Source organism: Lonchura striata, chromosome 1 (assembly GCF_046129695.1).
Source record: "Lonchura striata isolate bLonStr1 chromosome 1, bLonStr1.mat, whole genome shotgun sequence".
Classification (NCBI taxonomy): Eukaryota; Metazoa; Chordata; class Aves; order Passeriformes; family Estrildidae; genus Lonchura; species Lonchura striata.
Window position 1 is genome coordinate 37364437 of NC_134603.1, and position 13261 is coordinate 37377697.

Genomic DNA, 13261 nt, shown 5'->3' on the forward strand with positions numbered 1-13261 from the left:
AACCCTACAAAAATACAGATTACTGTAGCAACAAAAGGTTTACATGTGTATAAAGTTTGTGACAAAAAGCCAGCCAGAATGCATGGAAATTTGTTTTGTTCTAGCTACTCTTTGAAAGTACCACAGTTTTAACATAATGTACGGTCTAAGACTGGCATGTGAGCCAGGAGCAAACCAGTAGGATCAGCAACTGATTGCAGACATGACTTTAGTAAGTCACAGCATATTCCCCCTGCCCCTCTCACCCCCAAAAAGCAGCTCTGGTATTTCTTTACTATAGTAGCCGTGGATTCCTGGGCAATTCTATACCACTTCCATGTTTTCAGAAGATGAGACTGTCAAAAATCATGAGACTTTTCAAATCATCACCACTTAAAACAGCATGAACTTTTGTTCTTCTCAGGGCCGGGTACAAATCTCTCCCCTGCTCCCTTAATGGACCATTTTTACGGCTAACTTTATTCCCCTTTGCAATGAAGCTCAGGCTGCTGTATAAGAGCACACTTTTCTCTCATCTCAAGCAACTGAATTCTACAATACTGCCAAATGAAAAAAAACTTCAAATAGTTAATCCAAGCTAATAGTCTTGTTCCTTCACTCCTTCTTGTAAACAGCTAGTTAGGACACACCCGTTTTACCTTGTCATCCATGCAGTTCAGTCCTATGGTTTTACTGTCATGCAACACATTTTTCAAACTTCAACTGAAACAGTAAGCATGTGCTATAAATGCAAACTTTGTATAATCAACAGGTAACAGTTGAAAGAACGTAAATGGAGTAACCTCTTAATTTAAAACTTGAAAGTAATTATATTACATTGCTGAAAATGTTACTAAGTGCGTAAAAAAGAAGTGAAGTCAGCAATTAACATAAATCCATACTGGTTCCCCCTTCCCCAAAATACCAACAAAAGGTTCCACACCATTTTTTCAAGTTTTATTTAGTCTCAGAAACACTGCTATGTTACACCCGTCAGGCTGAAATTTATTCACTCTGGATGTTCAAGTTCTGACAATTAGAATGGGTGACATAAGGATCCCTTTCCTCCAGTGTTGTGTTGCAGTCAGTATTGGTCCAATAACACAAAAGTTTTGCAGTCATTGCCTGCCCCCACCCCTTTATTTCCCCCAGTACATGAAGCATGGCCTAGCATTAGCATCACCCTTTTGTCTGCAATTATTTAAATAGGATGAGATGGAAATTCAGTTGTTTGCACATATGTATGAAAGATGACATGAACATTCTGTATTTTAACAAATAAACACTTAAACACAGGATTTTGTTTTGCTGTGTTGCAACCCTTTCATTTAAGGAAAAATATGCCCCCCCACCCCAGCCATCACCATAATAAGTAACAAAACATTTGTAGTTTTGATTTTCATCAAGATTTCCAAACTGGCAGATTTTATTTTCACACCCTCTTCACAATAGACAAGATGCTTACCATATATTTAGGATTACAAGTTGTCACTAAAAGAAAACTTTACACGACCACTATACATTTAGGTTGAAAAACTGTCCTTGCATGAAAAATATACCTAGAAATCAAATGGCAAACAAGAAGAAAAAAAAACTGTTGAGAAGATTAATGTTTTTAAAATGCGCCATTTTAAATTTATCAACCCTCCTCTACTTTTCATCCATACTCTGTTTTCACCTACAGTATTTGTTAAGGCAAACAGCTAATCCATTTCTGAAGAGGTGTTGTGGAAATTGTGGATAAACAGCAAACATTTGGCATTAAAATAGATAGCACGTATGTAGCCTCTAGTAATATACATTAAGCATCTCTCTTGGACTTCAGGATAATGACAGGGGAGCATGAACATGCTAACAATGTCAAAAAGGCTTAAAATTTAGCATCCAAGCAATTCCTATTAATGCTTTTGTAGTTTTCAAGCTCTAAGTAGTATAGATTTTATGCAAATGCATTAAAGAATTCTAGCTTGGCAAGTACACCCAAGCAGGTTATTAAACTATATATACAGAAAGTGATAAATACAGAATTAAAAGAGTCCTTCTGCTTCTCTTCATAGCCTTGAAAATTGACAAAAAACTTGAGGACAGCTCTACAATATTAAACATTAGGTAACCTCAGGAGCTGAGAAACCTAACTACACAAACTGATTAAAATACTCAGATGACTTTGTAGTGTTTAATACAATTCAGTTCGTAGTCAAGGGCACAAGACAACATTTAACAAAAATAATCACATCAATTGACCTAGAAATCAAATGTAAATAGATATGAATACAATTTCCAAAATCTGTCTTTAAGTGAACATTAACCATTTATTCAAAGTTATACAAGAATTTGAAGGATAAAGTCTTCTGCAACAGGAAACCAACTTACAAGTTTCATGTCTTAGTTGAATTGAAGTGGAGGCGAGCGGGGCAGGGGGAAGGAAGGGTGAACAAACAAGTAAGTAGGCCTCATCCAGGCAGCTAGAAAGTAAAAACAGGCTCAACAGCAGCCTCCTCCAGCTTGCTGTCCTCCCTGATTGCCTGCAAGTGTTGCGTTGGTGGCAGCATGTTGAGGGCCAATTTTTATGCCATTTGCCTGAAATGAAGTTTAATACACAGCATAAATATTTTAGAATATACTTGAAAAGCTACTTTTTCTATTTAGAAGATCATATAACAAGTTCTCTTAATGTATGCAATAAATACATCAAAGTTTCTAATTTTTCTTAGCAATTAAATATTATTTAAAGTAAGATGCCTTCCTTCTCATTTAAATTTTATCTCCATATTACATTCTGTAGCTTAAACTCCTACTTAAAAAAACAGAGCAAGAATTGTATTTGAATACTACTCGGCATATAGCTTAAAAATACACAACATTTGCTAAGAATGTATAACCTCTTCCCTCTTGCCAAAATCTTCACAAGTTTAATATAAAACTTTTCCTCTCTAGACAGCATTTCTTTCTGTGTTGAATCAGCTGTAGAGGCTAAGGGCATACGAGTGTTCTGTGTCATCAATAATTTCTGTGATCCCAAAAGACATGGCTACTTGCCAAGAACCCACACACAGCGTAGCTCTTTCATTCATCAAAATCACACTTATATCTTAACCCTCACTCCCTCAAGTGGATTTTACCTAAAAATACAGCACTTTGAGAAAAGTAATACAGTAGCTTCAGAAATTAAGCTCTTAAGGAAACTTTGCGTCACAGCAAATCTCAGATTTATAGTGCTTGGCAGTTGTTCTGCAGCAGTGGTAGCCTTCGGGTTTCTGGCACTCGCTTAGTATTGACAGCAGCTGATGTGGTTTCTTTTCGCTCTTTGACTCCCCTTTAATAAAAAGCATGCCCTATGGCTCATTGGTTTTGCCCCCTCTGGGCTGATAGCAACTTCTTGAGGAATCAAGAAGCCAGACTTGGCATAAAGCCAAATAAGTAGCACGGACTGTTGGCTCTTGACAGCATATTGCAATCAAAGCTCGGTAAGGCACAGTAAAGCAGTCAGCTACTATATGAAACTCGACAGATACAACAAGCATGCTTTTCCAGACACTCTGCTCTCCAATTTATATTGCAGTACCAACTGCATTTTCTTCAGGAAAGATGTGAAAGTAGATCTTAAATTTTTCATCAGTGAACTGAATTTAAGAAGTGTTCCACCAACATGCACACACACTTCCCAGAATTAGTTTAGAGGATTACTATTCACATCTTATTTAGCTACAAGTTTCCTGATGCGTTACTTTGCATACTACGGAAGTTTCTGATTTTTTCCTCTGAAGTCATGAGTAATATTTTCAATAGTCTCAATTTTCTCATGTTGAAATATACCGAGCAGAAATAGTTACTTAATTTGAGTCCTGCCAACTCCCTCTTTACTCTGAACAATCCTAAAAGGATGGTCATGTTTAAGAGAAGCATCACACTGACAGTCTGGACACACCTCTCCACAGAGCACGGACAGAACAGAGTGGTGGTGCAGATTTTCACATGTGGTTTCACTAAGCACCTCAGAAACAATATTCAGGGACATATAGGATAAAAAACCCAATTTGATTTTCAGGAAAGACTGATCACCTGACATTGTCAAATTTTTATGAGACTGTTAACAGAGAGATTATACAATGCTAGTGTTACAAAGCAAGATTTTCAACAGCACAGTAATTTCAAAATTCAAGAGACATTACACATCTTTCTAGCTCTTGTTCCCCTTCCTCCAGCTCTCCACCCCCATCCTAAACAAGCAAAGGCATAGGCCCTAATAATCTGTAATTTCAGTAATGTGCATAAGCAAAATGGCTAATCTTTTATTCCCTACAGTATCCAGCCACCTAAACCAGGAACATTTCAAAAGTCTTTTATGTAACTCTCAAAGCAACCCCTCCCCTACACTGGACAGCTCATGGAGTGCATCTGGCATATCAACATGGTCCTCCATTTACATAGTGGAAAATTATCTTTGAAAACAGATGACACCATATGGAGAAGTGGATGAAAGTGGATTTTCTTCTCTTTTGGGGATTTATATTATTTTGCGATGCTTCATGGATGGATAGGGTCACTTATTTTAATCCATTTTTATCACAATAGCAGACAATTCTACAGCCAAATGGAAAAGACAAATCTTTTACTGTCCAGCCTTCTAGGGAAGGTGAATTCTGTACTTTAAAAAAGTAGAGAGTACTAAAAGTTACCTCATTATTAATGTCAAAAACTCCTTCCTGGATTTTCTCGTAGATCTCCTTTGCAGTGTTAATAAATGCCTAAAACAGAGGAAAAAAGACAGACACAATGAATGATATATCCTTCGGTGTACGATGCACTAATTGGAATTCAATCTCATGTGCAATTGCTTCAGTGAGACTTTCCTTCCTGACCTCTGCAGAAACAGGTATGACAACAGTATCCTATAACCCACCCTGAAGCAGCAATGGATCACACGCTGTTTACAAAAACAGTGGCATTTTCGTAACATCTGTATTCTACAATCTGTTGTCCAGTAATTACAGGGAAAAAGTGGTTTCTAAGATATATAAATTACTTTTAAATTATTTATTTCTGACCCTTATGGATAGATTGTGTGGCAGATGGTTTCCCCTACCCTTAATATCTTTGTAATAGGCCACTCTAGATTAGAGTGCTTAGCAACATAAAACCACAGGGTACTTACAATGATGATGTAAGGATGCTGTCTGCTGGCTGAAACCTTACGCTATCATTTAATATTCACCTAATTTTAAGAACGTATTCTCTTTAACTAATCTTGCACACAATGGGCAACAGACGTCTTAATAGTAGAAAGAAGAGGCCCCAGGTTTTGTAATGACTTCTAAAAATATATTGTTTTAATTCAGAGAAAATACTTTGACACTCAGGTCTGAACAAGTGACTGATATAGATGTTTTTGGTTAAAGTTTAGAATCAATGATTCCATTTTCATCTCTCACTTAGCTTTACAGGTCAAGTAATGCCTAAAATAATGTATAATTTAGGAGGTGATTAACAGCAGCTAGTAATTACAATAAACATACAGTTCTTTTTGCTTTAAAATACCAACACCACGCAATCATACAAGACATGTTACCTTCTGCACAATCCTATTACAGCAAATACAGATCTAATTCAAATATAAAAAAGTAAACAGGGTTCATGGAGAGGAACAAATCATACCTTTCCTCATTTCTACACTGGAAGCATTTGACTGCTGAACTTGCCACCAGAGCTTTGTTTCCTAATTAACAGGACTGATATGTTTTCACCTTTAAAGGCCTTACAGCTCCCCAGAGTAATCAATCTACTGCAGCTCAATTACTGCACCAAGCACACACCACAGCCAGTGAAGGAGACTTGAACGACTGCAGCAGGAGCAGAGAGATATGAATATGCATAAACTCTAAGTGGGTGATCGAATCATCACAGAGGGTCATGAGAATTTGCAGCAAAATAATGAGAAGAATTAATCATTGCAGATTCACAAGGCACTTAGGAAGCGAGTTCGTTTTTCAAACACGTGTTACAGTTGAGAAGAAAAATTGGCTTTCAGCCAACTACGAATTGATTCAAATTCCTCAGAAACTGAAGTTTTCTATGTAAGGAAAGAAATTCAAACTTATCTTTGTTCCTGATAACATGCTAATTATTGTAATGGTCTCATACATGTGCCCACTGAAAGGTTTAAGTCAACTCTGAAAATTCACACAGCTGGATTCTGTGAGGATCCTCACTTCTACTTCAGCGGGACATTAAACAGAACTTGAAGTCTTAAAAAAAGTGTTATGATAACTTAATGTAAACAAGCACTTAACAACTGGCACTTCTAACTCTTCTAGAAGATGCTGGCTTAGTACACCAAGACTCTTGGAATTAATTTCATGAGAATTACATTAAATCTATGAAAATTACTTTAGAGCAACAAACCAGAATTTTAACAGACTCCAAATTGATACAACTGAGAATAAATTAACTTTTGGATACTACACTCAAGAGCAGTCATTGTAGCAATGCATCTATCCTCACAAAAAAACAGTAAAATGCACTGGAAAAAAGCACTGCACAAACACAAAATTCATTCTGTTACTACACTTATACTGTACTGAATTCAGTATGCTCTTTCGCTTTGTACAGTACATTTGAATATTAAACATATTGGCCAAGAAACTGTTGATCTGAAAAATCCAAATATTCCATTAATCTCAGTTCTATTATTACTGTTCTCTTGAAGTCATAATCTGACTACCCCATTCCCATCAGGGACTCTGGTGCACAACATACTTGCTGTTAAAACAGCACATACTCGTACTTTGCGTAGCAAAATGCCAGGTTGTACTGGGCCACAGAAATAACTCCTATTTGAAAACAAATTATAAGAACACAGCACATAATAAGTCTACCTAGTTCTCTTCTTTGTATGTATTCTAAAATATTGCTACTAATCAGCCTTGAAAAGAGACTTGAATCCCTTGATACTTCCATTTGTTTCTCCTATCCATGTATCTTAAGTTAACTTACGATTCAAAGTGTAAGCAGACGCAATCACCTGAGAACATCACTAAAACAGCAGTCTACCTGCTTTAAGACTATCTCATCAGATTTTGGCATTGCATGCTAGTGCCCCAGTTATCAAGGACAAGAAGGTGAACTTGGTAGAATTGACTTCTTCCAAAAATCTCTTTTAATACTGCATGTTCTCACTCTTATCTGGAACATGCAGTATACTATAAACTCTTAATTATTTATGGGCAGTTTATCCTATTTTCAGATTAACTGAGCCATAAATACAGAAAGACAGAACAATTTCCCCTCAAATCCAGTTTAGATTTATTAAACCACATGCAGGGGACTGCAAGAACACAGCTGTAGCACCTCACACGCCAACTTGGATCCAGGTGCAGTTTTGCCACTTCCACACAAGACCTCACCAGCAAGCCCACAAGGACTCAGCTGGCTGCCTACCAAGCCTACTGCACTTGCACTGTACATTCCTATAATGCTGCTGCTACTAAAACACTAGACAAAAATACTCATGCCTTTCCATCCCAAATCAGGTCCAGGTTCATCTTCACCGTTCCAAGGAGAGGCAGTGCTAGACTCACCCTGCATTTATACATAATCACCTGAAAGATGGCAATGCCCTAGTACACAATACCTCTATTACTCATAAAGCGAAGTGAGAGACTTTTGCAAAATCAGTATGTTAGACTTCCAAATATAAAAATCCTTGACTACATTCTGTGAAAATTCAAGAAAACAATGTACCTTCAGGAAAATGTTTACATTTAATGTTTAACTCTGTTCATTTTCTAAAGCTAACTTACTGATGCTTTTTTGCATGAGACCACTGAATATAACTATACCACAGCATTAAAAAAAGGCTTTATACAAGTTATTCAATGATTTGTTTTAATGTAAAGTGTTTTTCAATTGTGTGCTCATTTTAACTAGGTTCCCAAATAACAGCAATATCCCTTCAAGGAAAAGTGCATTACTGTACAAGTGGGAAAGTGAGTCATGCAAGATGTGATCTGCTTGTTGTGTCATGCCTGCACCTACTGCAAAGCCAACAAAAGAGGCTTTTAAATCACAATATATCAGTGTATTGTCACTTTAGATTATTTGTATAAGGAGTTTCCTAGATCATACCGCAACATGAGAATCAAGAAGTCACATCTCACAATGCTTACCCCAAAAACCTACCGAAACAACCCAAAGCTGCAACTACCAAACACTACAGATAGTGTATTTAAGGTAAATTAATCCTATAAACACTGAATGTAGAATCAAATCAACTTCAACATTCATATCATCACACAAATAAACAAGTAATACAGTTTTACTACCCTTGAGACAAATCCAGGAAGAATCAATTCTGTAACTGGTAAAAACACTACAAGAAACAGGTAAGGAAGTAAGTTCCTGATACCTCTGTCTCATGGAAGCTGTGTGCAGGAGTAATATAAGCTAGGGGCACCAGAACATGAATAGTAGGGCAGCCACATTTAGTTTTTACTTGTAGATACCAATAATGTCACTTTCTCAGAAAGCTATTGGCAGGACAACAATCTGAGGACTTTGCTAGAAGCTGAACATAACTTGGAAAAAACTTGGAAATGAATCACCAATACTTTTCACAACTCAAGCCTTTACAAGTTCATCTTTGCCTATAATGAGGTAGGAGATCACATTCAGCAGGGCCAGCTCAAGGAACATGCTGCCCTCTGGTGGCAATGTTAAAATTAAATTTAATGTGTGGAAATAAAAATTGGGCAAGCATTATTTCCTGGATTGTTTCTTACAATTGCACGAGGAATGCTTAAAGGCTAAATATATCACAAATTCTAAAGCATGACCCAGCCAACTCCTAGAATTTTATCCTCCTCCTCTCCAATCTCCTATCTTATCTTTTAGCAGTAAGATATGATATAGTTAGATTACTATTTAAGAGTGCATATGGAAACAGTAACAACATAGAAAACAAATGGATCTATGCCTAAAGCATTCACCATCCAAGTGTAAGTGGCACTGGACGGCCACTTAATAAAGTGAGATTCCAAAGCTCTGAGCAGCTCTTTAATGCACCCACAGTAAGCTAATGCTTTTACAGCTAAGTGATCTTTCAGGAAGAAACATAGTACACTAAAAGGGATGCAAAGGGACTAATTATAAGCACAGTAATGTGTTAAAAAATGAACCCACACCCCAAAAAGCACCCCAACACATTTGTAACCTTATATTTGAAGTATAGGTGCAAGGACACAAACCAGAACTTGACAGCAATTTACGTTCCCATTGGAGGCACAATCTTTCTGACAAACTTATTGAGCTGATACACATTACTAGAGTTCAAACTGACTTAATAAGTCTTGTAACTGTTGTGAACAGTTACACAGGACAGAAAACTTGTGGTAAAAAAAGAAGATAAACCCCCCAGAACTAAGAATCCACTTCTCCAGAAATCTATATGTCAGGCAGGCAGTATCACACATTTCATGCTCTTCTGTAAAGACTGAAACATTCAGTTAACTGACACCTTGTATTCTCATCATATCATGAGATGCCCAGAAGCCCAAAGAACTACAGCAGAGCCAGTGTTCCTTATTGTGAAGTTGGGGCACAATCCAAAGATTTGCCACAGGCAGTTTAAAAACTGTGTATCTTCATTACAAACAGTTAATGGCTGTAATGAAAAAATGAAACCCTTCTCCCTTCCTTAGCTGAACTGACACAAGCTTCAACCCCATTTTCGCATGGGAGAAACTGGTTAAAATGACAGCTTTGCACAGCTGAAAGGTCACAGAACTTTGATTTCCAGTAACTTGAAGGAATACTGGTTTTGATACAAATTAAGATAAATCTTACTTCTGGGTGGGTATTTCTTGTTTTTTTTTAAAGACTCATGACCTAGAAATCCTGCTCTTTTGCAAGTGCTAGTCAGATTACCTCTTGTGTGTTACTTTACTTTGCTATGAAAATTATTAACATCCTATGATTTTTAAGTTTTATTAACTAAATCCTTGCTTACTGTATTACCATGTCAAACAACTGTTTGTTTCCAGCTGTTAGTTGTGTTCAGGGAGTGTTGCAAGAGAAATAAAACACTCTAAAACTCTAAAAATCAGTTCAACTTTAGATGCCTAAGAAGCTAATCTTTCCATGAGATTTTAATTTTTGCCCTTCAGAATATTACAAAAGGGCTTCTCCTTTTTCTTATCTGTGCCACTTCTGAAGATACAGGAGTTTTAAATATTTGTTATTCATTTAAGCAAAAATATGAAAGAAGCTGCCTAAAGACAAATTTAAGTTACAATTGAAACAGAACCACTGAATGACCATCAAGCTCCATGTAGCAGAAGTGCTCCATTGCTCAGTTAAAACCATAAGTCTATTCAGATTTAATCTTAAATAGAATGCAAGAATGAATTCATTATTTATGTGCAGACAGCTTGGAATAACACAAACAATGCTCTTAAGTTTGGCATAGGCACCCCTCCATATGGGAAACAACTTACTAAAACCAGCTCCCACACCAGGAGTCAGTGATACACCGGCACAACTCAAGGGCGATCAGCTTCTGAACAGTGATGTTGTTTAGCACTGCTCTGACCAGCATAAAGAAAACTTTCTGGCTTAGGATTGGTCACATCATAATCATTATTAACAGTAGCAGTCTGAATGAGATAATAATGCACTGTAGCTTTCCAAACACAGCTAGGTATCCTTACTTCTTGAGAGTCAGTGCACATAAATGGATTCAAACCATTGATATGCCAGGAACAAAGAGTTAAGCATCATGTGCTGTAGAGACTACATGGTCACCCTGAGGTCATGCTGGTGATTCTACTCTGGCCCTGTCCAAGTAGTAAGCTCTCAGCAAATTCTGAACTGCAGGTTGCAGGTAAGAGCACAATTAATAGTCACATAACTACTGCTAAACTACCAATGAAAAAACTAATGTGATAAAATTATTAATGTCTCTTGCAAATGAGACAAAAAAAATTCTTATGTGTTGGTTTAATGAGAGGTCAGAAAGTAATGGATGCAATGATTAAAACACATGCAAACCTGCCTGGGGTTCAGACCCCAGCCTTATGTGTGTACATGTGAAAAGGTACCCAATGCACATCACAGTGTTTTCTTAGAAAAAGTAAATAAGCAACACTGAAGTCTGCAAACAGCATTTCAGAGTGCATTATCACAATTCAGCACAGTAGAGCAAATATGTTAACCAAAATTCAAAAGTTAACAAGATTCTACTGCGAGAAAGAGCAGTGTACACTTTGTCATCAGTGGCTGTGGGCTAACTACAATCACCTTAGAAATCACCTAGGGAACAAAAAAGCACAAAAAGTCTGTAATATTTTGATAGTCGGTTACCTTTACAGCTTTAGACAGAGGCTAAAAGGAAATCAACAACCTCCTGTTTAAATAAATATGATACTGCTAAAGAGACTAGCATTAACTGTCCTTGCACTGCAGTCATATTATAAGCCTGTGCCTAACCTCCCTCCAGTAATCATTCTATCTTCTCAGTGACGCAGCAGCTCATTTTACACAATCCCATTCCACATGAAATCTGATGATTTAACCTTGTGGTCACAGCAAATTCTTAGAAGTCTCCAAAGCAACTATGAAGGATCTACTTCCCACTCCCTGCCATCTACTACCTCTTATGCAAACAGAGCAGAAACCTCTCCAACAGCCTTGCACAAAAGAAACAGCCAACAGGATGTTTTCCACTCCTTATCATCCATTTCTATTCAAGACATAGGTAATGAGACATAATCCTGAAGAATGTAATGAACAGTTTTAAACTGTTTTAAGATCCAAGCACCAAAACCATCAGTGTACTGCTCCAGCTATGGATTTACTAATGTATTCCACAGTGGTGGAAATCAGGATTAAACAAGGGAAACAGTTTAAAAAAACAATACCAAAAGAAGCTGATTTGTTCACATAAAGAAACTGCTAGGGGTTAGGATTTTGCTTCTTTAGTTGTTAACTCTCTAAATCATGTCACCTTTTTTGTGTTTACTGAGAACACTATTTAAGGAATGCACTTGACTGTCACTGGAACAGATTATATCCTAAAGCTTTCTCACTAGAATTAGGAAGTTAGTACACACACACACATCACTCACACACATAATCACAAGGAGAGGATTCTATGTCAACTTTTTGATAAAGAAGATCATGCTCATTTACCTCCTGATAATCAGAGATGCATTAGATACTGCACAATTCATTCACTGGGATGTATAAAAGAGGTGATAATGTTAGAATAAAGTAGTAATGAATTCTGTGAAAGTCATCTGTAGCCTACTGTAACTTTTAAAAACTCTTAAATATTTTATAACTAAAAAGCTTTACCAATAAAAGAATTCCTCACTGGTCAGACACCATTTTGAATTTAGAATAATTTTGGAAATGAATAGTTTAGGAAATGATGAGTTGGTTTTGGAAATGATAGATTATGTAGTATAAGAAGCTATGTCATTATAGAAAAGGTCAGTGTGGATGAACCCAGTATGGGCTTGAAAGACATGTGAAGCAACTCTCTGCTGTATATAGCACTAGCATCTCAGCTGGAGATCTTGGTCCACCACAGTACTTGTCTGTCTACAACACAGTTTTCTCTACAACAGCCTACATGGTGCTGTGTTTTGGATTTATGACTAAAACACTAACAGTATTGATAACACACCAATGTTTTAGCTACTGCTGAGTGTCAAGTTTTCTGTTTCTTACAGTGCCCTCTCCTGACACTGATTAGGCTTAGGGCAGGCAAAATTGTGAGGCACATAAAGCAGCCAGGACAGCTGGTCAGAATTGGCCTGAGGGGCATTTCGTATTATATAATGCTCAAGAACAAAAACCAAAGAGTAGTTGAAGTTGCTGGTTCTCAGAGAAATTAAATTTAATTTGAAATTCAATTTATTTGTAGGAAGTTGTGAATGACTGCCTTTCTGTCACTCGTCATCCAGACTGCCTTTCTGCCACTCTTCATCCATCTCTTTACTTAATTTTTAAAACTATCTCAGACCCTGAGTTTTATCTTGCCTTGGCTCTTCTGGTTCTTTCCCCATCCTGCTGGACAAAAGCACTGAGTGACCTGCTTGGTGGGTATTCAGTTGCAGCTGAGCTCAGCCCACCATGACTACCCTTCAAGAAAGGAATGCAGTAAACCAAGGTGAGAGATGCAAGAAGTCACATGTGTTCAGAAATGTGAACTATAAGCCAAACTTGAAAAGACCTAAGTTCTTTGAAGTAGCAAGAACTAAAAATCTTATTCAAATATATAGCA

The 13261-nt window shown here is 37.1% G+C and overlaps 1 protein-coding gene across 1 annotated transcript in view; it reads right to left on the reverse strand.

Moving 5' to 3' along the window:
• Positions 1 to 914: 914 nt before the first annotated feature.
• RAB2A (RAB2A, member RAS oncogene family) overlaps positions 915 to 13261 on the reverse strand; it is a 43272-nt gene continuing 30925 nt past the window's right edge. Inside the window, exons 7-8 of the mRNA XM_021555658.3 lie at positions 4659 to 4727; positions 915 to 2559 (exon numbers count right to left, since the gene is read on the reverse strand). Coding sequence (XP_021411333.1) covers positions 2464 to 2559; positions 4659 to 4727 — 165 coding nt within the window. The 3' untranslated portion in view covers positions 915 to 2463. The remainder of the gene's footprint in view (positions 2560 to 4658; positions 4728 to 13261) is intronic.